At 28.9% G+C, this 15,556-nt stretch overlaps 2 protein-coding genes across 2 annotated transcripts; both read right to left on the bottom strand.

Moving 5' to 3' along the window:
• Nucleotides 1-314: 314 nt before the first annotated feature.
• Nucleotides 315-12,786, bottom strand: LOC112747667 (DNA (cytosine-5)-methyltransferase 1-like). Its single transcript, XM_025795824.3, has 20 exons — nucleotides 11,686-12,786; nucleotides 11,486-11,588; nucleotides 11,137-11,244; nucleotides 10,335-10,454; nucleotides 10,132-10,231; nucleotides 7,529-7,743; nucleotides 7,357-7,422; nucleotides 4,369-4,626; nucleotides 4,145-4,203; nucleotides 3,774-3,840; nucleotides 3,321-3,650; nucleotides 3,136-3,204; nucleotides 2,956-3,042; nucleotides 2,741-2,828; nucleotides 1,836-1,954; nucleotides 1,651-1,752; nucleotides 1,494-1,537; nucleotides 1,327-1,396; nucleotides 963-1,066; nucleotides 315-740 (listed from the first exon to the last, which is right to left on the bottom strand). The coding sequence occupies exons 1-20, from the start codon at nucleotides 11,871-11,873 to the stop codon at nucleotides 569-571; spliced, it is 2,469 nt and encodes an 822-aa protein (XP_025651609.1). The 5' UTR covers nucleotides 11,874-12,786; the 3' UTR covers nucleotides 315-568.
• Nucleotides 12,787-13,127: 341 nt separating this feature from the next.
• Nucleotides 13,128-15,391, bottom strand: LOC112747668 (acidic 27 kDa endochitinase-like). The gene is made up of 3 exons (XM_025795825.2): nucleotides 14,751-15,391; nucleotides 13,870-14,014; nucleotides 13,128-13,673 (listed from the first exon to the last, which is right to left on the bottom strand). The coding sequence occupies exons 1-3, from the start codon at nucleotides 15,031-15,033 to the stop codon at nucleotides 13,307-13,309; spliced, it is 795 nt and encodes a 264-aa protein (XP_025651610.1). The 5' UTR covers nucleotides 15,034-15,391; the 3' UTR covers nucleotides 13,128-13,306.
• Between the last annotated feature and the right edge of the window lie 165 nt (nucleotides 15,392-15,556).

Below are 15,556 nucleotides of genomic sequence, written 5' to 3'. Positions count from 1 at the left end.
ACCAATAGTTGACCGCTGATGACTAGCATGTGACTCCGTTTGTGTTTAACTAACATAACTTGATTAATCACAACCTCAGCTCATGGCAATTTTTAGTTTTATACTTAACATTATAACTAATCATTATAGTTTAATTTTTAATATTGGGACAAATTAGACCACACTTATGAATTTGGTCAATCAACACTTCAACTAAATGCATGTGATGAGATGCATAAGACTATAAAAAGCCTTCAACCTTAACAAACTTTCTTAATATGAATATGAATTCATAAAAATTTCAGTATCAAGAAATAATGTAACTAAGTTTTAAATTGTCAAAGCAATAAATAGATAAATATATATTAAGCATTGTTAAATACAACACACAATATGCGAAAGTTATTACAACGTTCAATATAAATCACAACAATGTTCTAACCATAAAAAACAATTTATACTTGTAGTTTCTTCAATCCACCAATAGTACAAGTCTTATACTCATCTCAAGATAAATTTTAAATAAAAATAAAATTTTATAATAAAATAAGAATGACTGTTAAACAAATAACAGTCTCAATTCAATTTACTAATCATTATTATCAACTTGAGATGAGGATAAAGAAGCAAGACAATTTGGATACTTAAATGGAAGGGTTGTCAAAGGTTTGTCACTAGACAAACCTTGATATGCCAAACCAAATGTATATCCCAAAGCAAGAGCTACAGGTACAGCAACAGCATTTCCAACTTGTATGTACCTAGATTAAAATACCAAATATGAAAGATAATTGAATATAAGATTGAGTTAAATAATCAACTTAACCAAAGTGGTAATAAAATGATGGATGCTATTAAGTGAAATGATATATTAGGGAGGAAAAATTTCCTGAACCATGGTCAAGGACTTGAAATTTAAAGATTTCAAGAAAGTAACACATTTCAAGTAATAATAACTAAGTTTGAAATCCTGATTAACATACCTTTCCTTAATAGGGCCAGTAAGTTTGTAGCAATCAGGAAATCCTTGTAGTCTAGCATTTTCTCGAATTGTAAGCACTCGATCTTGTTTTGGGTGAATAATGGCCTAGAAAATTAAATAAAAACAAACAAACAAACAAGAAAAATTGAACTTGAGTTGATACATAATAATATATACAAAAGAGCATAAGCAACTTAAAACTAACAATAACACTCTAAACAGTTAATATGACAACATAAGGTTAACTAAAAACCCAGGCAGATTATAATATTTCGCTATTCAAGAAACAATAAAATCCACTCAAATATATTCTAAACTAAGAAAAAGATTAGTTTATTAAATTGATCACAATGCAAGAATAATACCTGATTATGAGGCTCAGCTCTAGTCACAACTGTTGACACAATTTCATCCCACCACAAACGACCAAATGGCCTGTATTTTATTCCAAAAAAGTTAATTTGAGAACTCTTATAGTTCAGAAACTTGAGATCATTTCATAAAAATCAAAATCATATTACTTGATACTTACTTGCTAGATGTTCCACGAACAAATTGCATAGCATAATCAGGAACCTAAACAAAAACATATTACAAAGATATATTTGAGCATATGTTTTAATATTAACAACAAAAAACCTATAACTAAGATAAATATTCGAGATAAGAGGATAAAACAAATATAATACCAAAGGTTTTCCAGAATTAAGCAGCACTCTTTCAACCGTCGGATCCCATTCAACTTTGTTGCCTATCACTAACACACCTGGTAGGTCCCTAAAGTTTGCACCCTATAAAAGATAAACAAGCACCGTAAACTTAACCAATAATAGATGAGGAAAACAGAATTCAATCACTGTATCTATAACAATACCTTCTTTTTTGGAATTTGACAAACTCGATCAAAATCATCATTGTTTAATCGCAGGGGACGATGATCATATAGCATTCTGGGTACTTTGCTTTGAGAAGTACTCCCATTGTTCAATATTTCTAAAACAGACAAAAAGAAACTATAATCAGGAAATATTCAAATTGTTTTGAAATATTGTGTGCTGAGTGCATAATACTAATCTAATTGTAGAAAAAAGTCATGGATCTTGCAAAGACAGAGAATGAATAAACTATAACTAGCAGATAAATTAATTTACTTTTACAAATTAAAGACACACACTGTAAAATCAGATATAATTCATATAGAGTATAGAATCATTTTTGTCCCCAATATTTGGGGTCTCAAAGTTATCCCTAACGTTTGAATCGTCATATTTAAGTGCCTAACGTTTTAAAATTGACTCAATGAACAGAATTGACCGCAAGACAAAATTGAAACAATTTTGAAACGATAAGAACTTAAATAGAACGAAAACGTTGGGAAAAAAATGATACCTAAAAATAAATTTTAATTTTATCCTTCACTAATATCAATCTTTTACGGTACATAATTATTCAATTATTTTTAATCACATCTAAGTAAATTACACTTAATCACATTATTTTGTCCCGTAATAATTGAATAACTATGTACCATAAAAGATTGATATTAGTGAAAGATAAAATTAAAATTTTTTTTATGTATCATTTTCGTCCCCAAAGTTTTCGTCCTATTTAAATCCTTAACGTTTCAAAATCGTCTCAATTTTCTCCCGCCGTCAATTCCTTTAACAGATTCCTAACAACATTGAGTCAATTTTAAAACGTTAAAAGTTAAAATGATACTTTACTCAATTCATATAACATGATACCATGCATTAACCATGTTAAAGGTAAAAAGCGTACCACTTTTACTCAATCTAATATATTTTTGAAACTCAGTACGAGCACTTGTTCCATAACTTCTTTCATCTTGACTTTCATCATTTTCAACCTAAATAATAAGAAGATTTTAAAAATGATCATAATTAATTTTATTAAATGACATCAGATTGTATATTAATAATTAACTCATTAATTCAATTAGAGTAACAAAAAACAGTTTAGAGAAAAATACTCACTGGAGGGAGATCTGAGATTGCATCTCCAAGAAGAAGAGCTTCAGCAAGATTACAAGTTTCGTTTTTGTCATAAGCTACTGTAGTTTCCTACATTATGACAATACAAAAACCCATTGAATATTGAAAAAAAAAGACATTTATCTTCGAATAAAGCAAAAGATATCTTAGTCTTTTGAATACCTCAAACTCTACCGGCGGAGCACCTCTTGACACAGCCTCATGAGTTGGTAACGGATATGGAGGCAATCTCTAACCACAAAAGGTATAGTTAAATTAGAAATATTCTCCCTAAATAAGGAAAAAACTTGAATTCCTATCAAAATAAAAAATAATAATAAAAAAAATAAACACTATAGTATCCTTACTTCAGTGAACAGAGTTCCCCACAAAAAAACACGCATGCGAAATTGTGGAAGACCATAAGAGCCCGCAGCTAGAATGCCCATTCTTGCTTGGTAATTCATAGAAACAAGGCGGCCTATAGCATAGCGACCCAAAAATCCACCAGAAAATTTTAAAATGTCAACCACATTCTCCATAAGTACATACTTCGGCTTAAGAAATTCGATAATATCCATAAATACAAGTAGTTGTTTATTCTTTATATCTGTCAACGGATCTTCATAGTTTCTAAAGCGGTTAAAACCGCTTACTCCTTGACATGGTGGTCCTCCGCAAATAAAATCAACATCACCCTACACATTTTTAAAATATACAAAACCGATAAATAAACCATTAAAAAGAGCATGTCCAACTAAAGATCAACTGCATGAAACCAAAATTTAAATGCATTCATAGAAGAGAAATAGAAAACTTACTGGAAGAGGCAATAACTTTTTTTTTAGTCCTTGCTTCACAAAAACTTTTAAAACTTCCTTGCAATCACTATAATAACACAATCTCAATCAATTATGCAAAGCAATGGCAAAAATAGCACATAATATCTAGCAAATAAAACACACACACAGATAAATAAATATATATATAAAAACTTTCATGCTTTGACAGCATAAAAAATTTTATACAGTTATTCAATCAAATTCATCCATTCAAATTACTTTTCAAGTAGTGGATTTGAAAATTAGTTATTTTTGCCAAAGGACGATGTACGAATAGTTATCTGTGTAAATCTCCTTTATACTCACAATGCATAAAAATTATATATACAGCTCAAATAACAAGTCTATACCTTAAGCCGTCTAATGGCTCCCATGTATCCTCACTGGAGTCATAACCCTTCCAACGCACCTGAAGGATTGTAAAAGCAAGATTTGTTTGCTTATATTTTTGAAAAAATTAAAAAAAAAAATCTTAAAATTATCACTGTACAAAACTTCAACACAATTAAAACATCTCTAATACTAAATTCAATGTCAAATTGTAAACTAGGTTGCATAAGTAAAATTTGCATACCTTAAAATATATTCCTGGTTTCTTAACATTATTAGGATCACCATAGCAAATAGCAAGTAACCTTTCCACCTCAAATTCCTCAGAATCAGATGGTTTTTCTGAAGATTCATGGCCATCATCAACTTCATCATTAGCACCATCTTCATCCATAATTGAACTAGACTCAATCCTGTCGGATCCCACAAATTTCAAATCCTCACAAAGCTTAGCCCAAGCTTTTATCAGATTTAAAAAATCCTCTGCTGGCTCATTTCTCACCTAATTATCATTTTGGAAGCAGGTTAAGTATAGCAATAAAGATTTTAAAAATAAAAATAGCAAATGTAACAACCCAATATTTTTAAACTGGGTTTAAGCCTTATTTGGATTATATTGGTCATTGATATTCAAAATCATGCGAAATTTTTAAAACAATATAAAATCTTTATATAAAATAATTTATATATGTAAAAATAGTGAATAACTAGTTTCTATTAGAATAGTTACTAGTTAAAAAAATATAAATAGATTTGGAGGTAATAACATTAAAAACGGACGTGCTAAACTATGAAGGCATAAACAATGACAAATTTTACTTATATCAAATAATCATAAAAAAACATCATAGTCACAATTGTAATCACTCAATAAAGATAAACAAAACGCATAGAAAATCTTAATTCTCTTAATTTGTATAACTATGACAAAAACAATCGCCTATTTTTTTTCCTTAATATGAATTTGGGTAAGCGCTTAACATTTTCTATCTACGTCCTTGATATTTCACTCCTAATAGTGCATTTGTCTTTCCTCCAAGCAGTGTATTACTTTGTACTGCATAATTCCTGAAGATGGTACGGAAAGAGGGTTGAAAAACAAAAATTTTTCAATAGTTTATCTATATGGTGTTATCGTATCCATCTCTAACCACTCCAAATTTTAAAAAAAAAACAGTGATGATGCAATGTTGTTCAATTATTATTTCTAAAAGTTTTTGTTAGTCAGAATGGTGTGACTTTTAGATGCTTCTCATTTACTTATGACATAAGTGACACATAAAATGTTTATAGCGTTAAAACATATAGAATGCAAACTCATAAACCTCGATTTGATGTTTTCATAGGCCATAAAACAAGGCAAAATAAATAATAAATAAAAGAATAATAGCATTGGCATAGATAAGTCAAACAGAATGGATCTAAATAAAATAAAAATCTTAAATAATATCATAAATCAAACAAAATAAACTTAAGATAAAAGAAGGATCTTTTAATGAAATATGAATAATAACTATAATTCTAAATCAAACAAAAAGGATAAAAGAAAAACAATCTTAATCACATTTTTTATTGTACTGTTAGTTACTTTTTCTCGTGGCTTTTATAAAAAGTATTGAGTTCAAACCAATATATATGGTGGGAGTCACATCCTATTACTGAAGATTCTTATCTCAAACGTTTTGCAGATCACATTTCGTTATCGAAAGATCATCTCGATTGATCACCTTCCGTTACCAAATGATCATACCGATATCTTGTCTTTCGGGGTCATCTTCTCTTACCTAAGGCCTCAATTCAATTTACAATCAAGGTTATGTCAACAAAGATATATTATTATATAAAACTGATGGGAGTTCCCTTCTCTTACCGAAGGTTCTTATCCCAAAAGTTTGTCGATCACCTTCACTTACCGAAAGATCATATCATCACTCAAACCAATATAAATGGTGGGAGTCACATCCTATTACTGAAGATTCTTATCTCAAACGTTTTGCAGATCACATTTCGTTATCGAAGGATCATCTCGATTCGATCACCTCCTCTTACCAAAGGATCATTTCGATTATCTTATCTTGGGAGTCACCTTCCCTTACCAAAGGATCATATCATCACTAATGTGTATGAAATAAAAAGACGTTATATCATGACATGCAATGCTAACATCTATATGAAAATAAAACATTTAAGATTTGACATATTAAAAAAAGTAGTATAATACCCCTATCTCGAGTGAAGTTTCTATATGTATTCAGATGCAAATAGACGCAATTTGATACGAAGAGAGACTTGTTTCATAATTATACTTTGTATATGTTTTGATGTATGTATGAATCCTTTATTAGATAGAAAGGAAATTTTCATATTCCGTAGTTTGCATAATTCAAAAAGGATATCTTCTTGAATAATATATGAGTAGACTTTGTAAATACTTTGGCAGAAGATTTAGAATGGAGTAAGGAAGTGAGAAGAGATAACGGTTTTTTTTATAATGGAAAAAGTATACGAATGACAATTTATAGAGATAATAGAAAGTAGAAGGGATAAGTTACCTAGAATATTTTGTATAGAAAAATAGGAATAGAATGAGAAAGAAATTAGTCAAATAGCTTTTAGATATGTACAGATTGTATTAAGATAATCTAATTCGCGTTTAAGTAAAATCTCCAATATGAATTGTCACATGATAAGCCCTATAAAGTTTTTTACGTTTGGAATTTGGAAATAGCTATTAGACACAAATTTATAGAGAATTGAGTTAGTTTTAAAACGAATCTCAAACGAAATCAATTAGATAACCACAGGTTGAGATATTTCCAAAATACTGTTAGTATATCAAGCTGGTTTGTAATAGCACAATTTTTTACTATGAATTTGTAACAAATTTATCTACCTAATTTAATTTGAATTTGATTGTGTACTAAACTAAAAGAATAAAGTTAATTTCCTTATCTTTTCATATAATTAAAAATCATCAAATCTCATAAGTATGAAATTAGTTATGACTATATCTTAAAAGGTGATTTATTGTTTGTTAGAAATTTACTATAGTTAATATTTTTATATATTTAAATTTTAAATTAAATATGTTAGTTTTTCAAATGGATTATTTTTTAATTTTTTTATTTTAAACTTTCTTAAATCATTATCATTTTAATTATTTAATTGGTTATTGAATAGTGACAAGATTCAAAAAGTTGAAATGTTACAGCAAACGCCAACAAACACTCACCTGAGTTTCAGGATGATTTAGCTTCAGACTTTTACATGCATGTTCATTTATGTCCACAGCCCACCTCTTTGAAGACAAACAAAAATCTTTGTCAAATCAATAATAACAAATGAATAAAAGTTAAATAAAAGAAATTTAATAAATTAGTCAAAACAAGCATTACTCTGCTTACCGTGACAAGCTTAATGCCAGATATGGATGCACCAAAGCAAAGTCCTGTGGACATAGCACCGCAGCCAGAATACAAATCTAATAAAGTCCTTTCTGATGAATCAAATACATTATTTGGACATGTTTCCTCTTTCTCAATAACCGTATCATTAAGCTGACTGGGACATCCGGATTCACTAGAGACTGTTGAATTCCCATCACTTTCCATCCTTGTTTCTGGATTAACAGAGTAAATCACATTTAATTAACAAATCAATAGTTCATGCAAAAATTAAAAATTAAAAAAAAAATCAACAGTAACTAATATCATGCAACAAATAAGTCTTATTCCACTGGATGCAAAATGATCTGTCACTACACACAAATAATTAGAATATAAATCTTCTTGTAAAGCTCAGATATTATGTTGAGTTGTTATGTCTGCGTGTTAGACATAACATTCATCCAACACAATTGTCTTATGTGTTTAACTGTAATTTAATACAAAATAAAAAATTATTTTTCAAAGTTTGGATACACCTAAACATTATGACATGTTATTATATTTAATCTTATTCTTAATATGTATTCTTTAAATGAGTTCATAAATAATATATATTATTATTTATTAAAACAAAAAATATTCTAAATACTTTATACAATTAAAAAATAGTTAAAAAATTAATTTATATTTTAATATTAATAAAATATTAAAATATCATTACAATTTATCTAAAAAATAATTTATGTTTTATATATGGTGAAAATTCAGTGCAGTCAATTTCACGTGAAGTTGATAACTGAGAACTGTTAAATAAAAATTTAGCCAAATTATTCAAATTATTTAACACTCTTAATTATCAATTTCACGTAAAGTTAAATACACCTAAATTTTCACCTTTATATATATGTAATGTCTCCATATTTTATAAAAATTTTAAAATTTCTATATCTAAATGTCACGTGCCCATGCATCATAAAATCTTCTAATACTCATGATTCATATATAGCTATTAAGATATACTCAAATGTTATTTAGTATCCTAAACCAGGTTTTTATAGATTTCTCCACACGCATTCAAACAATCTAAAGCAAAATTGAACCTACAAATAAAGTGTAATGCTACCAGTCTTATCTAGAATGTCTATTCATTTAAGATGGCATCCTGAGATTTAGGGTAATTCATATGAATAAATAATTTGGAATTTAAAATTATGCAGATATGCTAAACTAATTTTTGTTATATGTATGTCTTAATATTTTTATTGAATTAATCTAATTCAATTTATTATTATACAACATACAATATATACATAGTAAATTAAATCGTTTGTTCTACATTTAATTTCATAAATTAAATGATAATTTAATTATTATATTTTAATTATTTTAATTAATTACATATTGTATAAATATAATTAATTTTTTTGTATTGGATAGCTATTTGTTAATTTTAACTCTGAAATAATTCAAATTTTAACTTCTATGTTACCTTGAAGAGCTATACTTAATAATAACTTTTTCAATATCGAAAATTCTGGTAACGATTATTTAGATGCTAATGAATCAAAGGATAATATCTAATAAATTTTTATAAATCGTTTATTGTTTTGTATTGGATTTATAAGTTTATTAAAATGTAAATGTTCTGAAATTTAAAGAAAAACACAAAATTTGAATTTCTACTCATTTTCATTTTGATTTTTTTAATATTTTATTTTAATCTAAAAGGATTTTTTTTATTAACGTTTATATTTTAAAGTTAAATATAAACAAGAATAAAGTATTAAATTGGTTCCTTCTATTTGAGCATAATTCTGTTTTGATCCTTAAAGTTTAAAGTGTTCTATTTGAATTCAAAAATATTTTATTTAGCATCAATTTAGTCCCACAGTGAGGCCAAAGTTAAATAATTAATGGAATGTCCTACATAATAACAGTAGAAGAACAAAATCAATAATCTGAAGAACAAGTACACGCTCCAGAGACACAAAATCAACCGAAGCTTGTACTTGTTCTCCATGTTATCAATTTTGTTCTTGTATTGTTGTTATGTAGGACATTCCGTTAATTATTTAAGTTTGACCTCACTGTCGGACTAAATTGATGCTAAATAAAAATTTTTTGGATTCAAATAGAACACTTTAAACCTTAAGGATTAAAACAGAATTACGCCCAAACATAAGGGACCAATTTAATACTTTACCCTATAAACAAGTAACTTAAAAGTAAGAAATTTCATTAAGCTATATAAGTAATAAATCCGATCAAGTTTATTCAGTTTACTATGTATATGTTGTATAGTAGTAAATTGAATAAAGTTGATCCAATTTATCATATATATGTTGTATAATTGATTCGATTTACAATGTATTGTTGTATTAATAGTAAATCGAATTAGTTGATTCAATTTACTATTAGTAAATTATATACATATCAAATTGAATCAACTGCATTGAAAAAGTATAAATCAAATTTATTTGATTCAATTTACAGAGTGAAACTAAACATGCATGTAAACAAATTCAGTTTATGAAATATGTGTAACTTTTTTTCTTGTCTACATCTACATAAATTAAAATAGTGACATACAAATCAACATACATCTGAATAAAAATCCATACCTGTTACAAGACTAGAAAAGGTATGGTATCTCTCTGTGTACTTCATGTCATAATAGAGATCATAAGGAGCAATTATTTTCTTCTTTTCTTTCAAGTCCATCTGATGAAGCAAATTGCAAATATTTACGTCCCACTACTTGAAAGTTGCGTAGGAAGCCACAAGTAATTTACAAATAAGAATGTGATTACGAAATAGCACTCACATCAAGTGGGATTTGAACTATTTTAACTTTGGAAACAATAGAATTAAGAGGATTGTCATCTTGTACATCAGACATAAACACCCTTTTCTCATCAATAAGTTCTGAATGTTGCTTGATGACCTGCAGCAATTTCAAAATTCGAAACAAACAGGTTTAATTAAAATAGTTTCGGAGTGAAAAAACAATAACTAAAACTGACTAAATTCTTATTTTGGTACAGAGATTCACGTGATTACACATTTTAGTCCTCGAAATTCAAAATTATCTATACTAGTGCTCCAGATTCAACTCCGGGCACCAATGTGGTCCTTTAACTCTTTCTGGCGATAACTAGACAAATGGAATACTGAGATGGCACCCTCCCTGCCACTGCCAATCCGATTATGAGTAAACAACATCGTTTATCCTTGGCATCCAAACAAGTCAGAAATATCGTCGCTTTGTATATTAAGGGAGAAGCAACAATGGAGACCCAAAATAAAATATTTTTCTTATTCTCTACCTCCGCTATTCTTCATTTCTAACTTGTTTGGGCGCCAAAGATAAACGACATCGCTTCCTCATCATTAAGCATGGCAGCGAAGGTGTCATCTAAACATTCTGTTTGCCAAGTCATCGCCGGAAAAAGTTGAGTGACCATATTAGTACCCGGACTTGAATTTAGAGGACTAATACAGGTAATTTTGAATTTTGGAGAACAAATTGAGTAATTGCGTGAATCTCAGTTACCAAAATGGATATTTAGTCAACTAAAGCTGGTATAACGAGCGTGCAGAGGTGATTCAAGCAAAAAGGATCGCACCGTGTCCTGAGCTCTGTAAAACCACTGGGCTGTGAAATATTGTTCACCATTAACAGTTTCAAACATTTCAACAATCCGGGCAATGTAGTTAAGCTCACCATCCCCAGCCTGAAAAACATGCAATACATGAACAACCGAATATGCAGTAAAACAGTAGCAGTTAACAATCGAAAGCGCCATTCAATTTTGCAAATTTTACTCCCACGTTAGAGTAACATGGTGCTATAGGAAAAGGATTCTATAAAACTCACAATAACACACCATATTTACAACTCTTGAATGAACAATTAACTGAAATGAGAGAAAATTGAAGGAATTGAAAGCAGAGAAGATGAAGAAAGAAGAACACCTTAACATAGGCATGGTCGTTAAGCTCGAAAAGAACCCCATCTACCGTAGCTTGACGGTAATGGCACTTGGCCTTCAAAACGTCACCGTTTTCAGTCTTTCCACTGCAACATTATACCCACTCAGAAAATTCGCAACCAAACTAAAATAATTATAAAATAAAAAAAAGGAAAATGGAAAATGGAAAAACTGACGACTGACTTTGTTACCGCTCCTTTGTAGCGCGTAGGCCATTTGGCCCGGGCCTCGTTTGGCGGAATGCGGTTTCCGACGAAGCAGCAGTCGTCGGGGTTAGGGGAAGATGATGAACCCTTGGACTTCTTCTTTGACTTCGAAACGGCGTCGTTTGTGGGTTTGGATGGGGGTGTTACTGTTTTCCTCTTACCCATCTCGGGCGAGGGAGACAAAAAAAAACAGAAGCACCGAGTGATACAGTTGGATTCAGCTGAGTGAGTGAGTGAGGGGGTGAGAGAGCACAAAGGGGGTTTTGATTTTTGAAACTCCTCGAATTGGGAGGGAAAAGCCAAAAACAGCCCGCCGATTTTTTCGCCACTTTACTTTTTAGGTAGCGTTCAGAATAGAAACAGAATCTGAGAAACAGACTAAAAGATAAAGACAGAAAGACAGATATTGAAATAAATTTTAATATTATATTGATGGTGTAAGATAAGAGAGAGAGATCGAAAATAAAAATAAAATTTTAATTTAATTTGCATAAGAAATAAAGTTAGAATTAATTAATTGAAATATAAATATTTTAGATATAAAATATTATTAAAATTTTATTTTTTGTTTTTGTAAATTTTAGTTCATATGTCTTTATTTTTTTAAAATATTGAAATATTAAAATTTTATAGACAAAAACTAAAATTTTAATATTAATTCTCTTGATTAATAAAAATAATATTAAATTTTTAATCTCCGCTCTAATATTTCAAAATAAATGTTACCTTATTTATTTATTTTTTCTATTGATATACATATATTGAAACAAATGGAGTATTGGAGCTTTATGAACTTTTATTGGTGTTATTATATATTATTTTGACTAAAAAAAACCTTTTCATATTTGAAAGTTATCCATTTATGGTAATAATAAAAGTTGCTTGTACCCGAACGATATGTAAGTGATATTGATCAGCTTACAAAATTATAGAAAGTATATCAATTTAAATCAATAATTTCGCCCCCAAAATGTTGTGATTCTTGTACTATGATTGGAATGAACTTCGGAAGTTAATTTTATAAACGGTAAAACAAACGGGTAGATTAATCCATTATTATCTATTCTAATTTCTACATACTTGGAATAAAAAATCAAAATGAGATCAAATAAATTTAAATTGATTCAGATAATTTATTATATGTTTATAAATTATAATATTTTTTAGAAAATGTTATTTGTACACTAAAATTAATTACTAAAATCAGTCACTAATGTATTTAATATAAATACATGTGTGATTTAACTCAGTACCTATTTTATATTGATGACTAATTTTAGTGACTGATTTTAGTATACACTTAGTATAATCATTTGTTTTTTTTGGGCGTTTTTGGAACTAAAGCTTCTTCGAACCAAAAAAAAGGACAACAAATCGTGCTTATAAAATGTTCGATTAATTAGGCCAACAACCTCTATATATATATCAACAAACTGAAATTTTATTGCAAGGCAAAAGAAAGATACACCCGATAGGTGGATCTAGTTTGCACACGCTCTTATTACAGTAGTGCTATACTGGCTACTGCTATATAACTATAGCTATATTTATTCAACAACTTAAACATAATAGTTTACCCTAGGGGTGGTAATGTTAATTTAAAAGTGCTGTTGATTTGCACAATCTAAGTTACTCCCATAGCCAATCTTCAAGATATCACAGTACCTCTTGTAAAATCCAATCCTATTGTTGGAGTTTGTGTTGGCACCTTTCCCACATTCAATCCCACCGTTGATTATGTTGGTGATGACACCGTAGCCTGGGGCTCGACCTGCCGCCGAGTCAGTGGCGGTTGGCCTCCATGCATTGGTGATGACGTCGTGGCACGAGGGCTTATTCCCTTGTGGTGTCATCCAAAACCATATAGCTGTTTTGAATGATATTACCGCATCTGTTGCTACCAAGTCTGGATTGTTTATCAAATCTGCCTTTATAGCTTGTCCAGCTAGCTGATAGTTGGAGTTACTAAATGGAAAAACAATATATGAAAAATAAATAAAATTAGACTTAAATTTGTTTAAAAAAAATATTAGATATAAAGTGTCGGACTGATCATTTATTTGTATAAAGACTAAAAATATTGTGACAACATATCTTAGAGGCCAAAGCTAATTACAACATATATGAAATGAAATATATATACTTTCAAATTAATAATTACCTTGTAAGCTGAATGGGACCACGGCCATAATATTGCTTGCCAGCGGGGCATGGTGCTTGTGTAGAATCACAGTGCTGTTCTTTAGTCTGTTCCCTCAAAAAGCAATAACCCCATTCAAATTCATCTGGAGCATTAGTCGTTCCTCCTGCAACATATAATTAAAACGGTAATATTAAAAAAACAAAAAAATATAATCAAAATTTAATTTATTTAATATTTATTAATTATAATAATATAATATATCATAAATATTAAATAAGATAAATTTAAGTTATTTTAGTTAATTTTTTTAATTATTAAATATTTTTATATTAATTAGTACACTAAATAAATATTAAATAAAATAATTTTTTGTTAATTTTAGCTATTTTTTTGTTATTAAATATTTTGTAATTCGATAACATATATAATATAACAAAAATGTTATTTAATTTGTCTTTTAAAATCTAATTTATAGTCAATCTTTTTAATAATTTATTATTATTTAATTAATTTAAATATTTATTTTTACGTATTAATTGTTAAAAAAATAAAAATAAATACTTATTTTTTATTTTGTCTCTTTTCTAAAAAATGAATAAAGAATAATATTTAAAGAATACTTAGTTACCCTGAGAATATAATGCACACACATAGTAATCAATTAACTAAAGTTTTTAATTAATTTGTGCACGTTATATACAGTTGTTTACTGAAAAAATAATGTTTAGTCTCTGAAATTTTCAACGTTAGTCATAACAGTTATTTGTTTTTGAACATTACTAAATTATTCCGTAAATTTACAAACATAAAATCAATTTGATCATTTTAAAATATCAAAGACTGTTATTAATTTCAAGAACTAAATTGAATATTAACTTTGTATAGTGATGTGTACGTACCTGTTGTCTCGTGTGATGTTTGGCCGAAGAAGGCGGCGAGTTCTCGCTTGCGAGTGACGTCATCACCGGTTGTTCCAAAGGCGGGAAATGCTCTGGCGGCGGTGACAAAAGCATTGTAGGTGTAGAAGCCATGGGCTTCGCATCTGGAATCGGTTAAGTGCTTCAGGAATTCATTATAGAGAGGCTGAGTGATTATGGTTCCAGCATCGTCCGCACTTGCACCTAAGGCTTGAAGCACTACTATTAAAGCCAAGGTGAATGTAAAGAAATTGCAAAACTTCATTGTTATTTGTTGTTTTTACACTCTAACACTCTGTTTTGAGTTTGGGATGTACCATATATCTATATCTATATATAGGTAAAGATATAGGAAAAGTATATATATACGTGTCATATTAAATAATTTTTTATGTCAAGAATATTAATAATTTTTAAGTATAATATTTTCTATTTAAATATAATGCATAACTATATATTATCCTATATTCGAATGTATCAATGTCTATTATTATGTCAGCAAAGTTTATATGTTAGAATTTGTTAGTCGAAAAATATTTTTGACTAGGATAAGTTAATTCGAAATTTTGAAGAGATATTAAAATGGAGCGAAGGTCGAAATGACGCACGTACATGTATTTATTAGAAGTTATTTTACAAAATCTCGATCTATACATCATGGAAAATCAAACAAGCATTCGATTGAAGAATCGAATGGGACTTCGAATAAAGAATCGGACCGTTACACTAAATAGAGAAGTAGAACGTTGTTTTCAAGTGAGGAATTTATGGATAACGTTTATTAGCAA

This window comes from Arachis hypogaea, chromosome 15 (genome assembly GCF_003086295.3).
Source record: "Arachis hypogaea cultivar Tifrunner chromosome 15, arahy.Tifrunner.gnm2.J5K5, whole genome shotgun sequence".
Lineage (NCBI taxonomy): Eukaryota > Viridiplantae > Streptophyta > Magnoliopsida > Fabales > Fabaceae > Arachis > Arachis hypogaea.
Note: the sequence above shows the minus strand (reverse complement) of the source record. Positions and strands in the feature narration are given on the sequence as shown.

What these genes read in the sequence shown, in the direction of transcription:
- LOC112747667 (XM_025795824.3), bottom strand. Translation starts at nt 11,873, where the DNA reads ATGGGTAAGAGGAAAACAGTAACACCCCCATCCAAACCCACAAACGAC. An exon ending in TATTAGATTGAGTAAAAGTG is followed by an intron (nt 1,955 to 2,740) that starts GTACGCTTTTTA and finishes TGTCTGTTTTAG; the next exon opens with AAATATTGAACAATGGGAGT. An exon ending in ACTGGCCCTATTAAGGAAAG is followed by an intron (nt 741 to 962) that starts GTATGTTAATCA and finishes ATTTTAATCTAG; the next exon opens with GTACATACAAGTTGGAAATG.
- LOC112747668 (XM_025795825.2), bottom strand. Translation starts at nt 15,033, where the DNA reads ATGAAGTTTTGCAATTTCTTTACATTCACCTTGGCTTTAATAGTAGTG. An exon ending in AACATCACACGAGACAACAG is followed by an intron (nt 14,015 to 14,750) that starts GTACGTACACAT and finishes TATATGTTGCAG; the next exon opens with GAGGAACGACTAATGCTCCA. An exon ending in GGTCCCATTCAGCTTACAAG is followed by an intron (nt 13,674 to 13,869) that starts GTAATTATTAAT and finishes TTTTCCATTTAG; the next exon opens with TAACTCCAACTATCAGCTAG.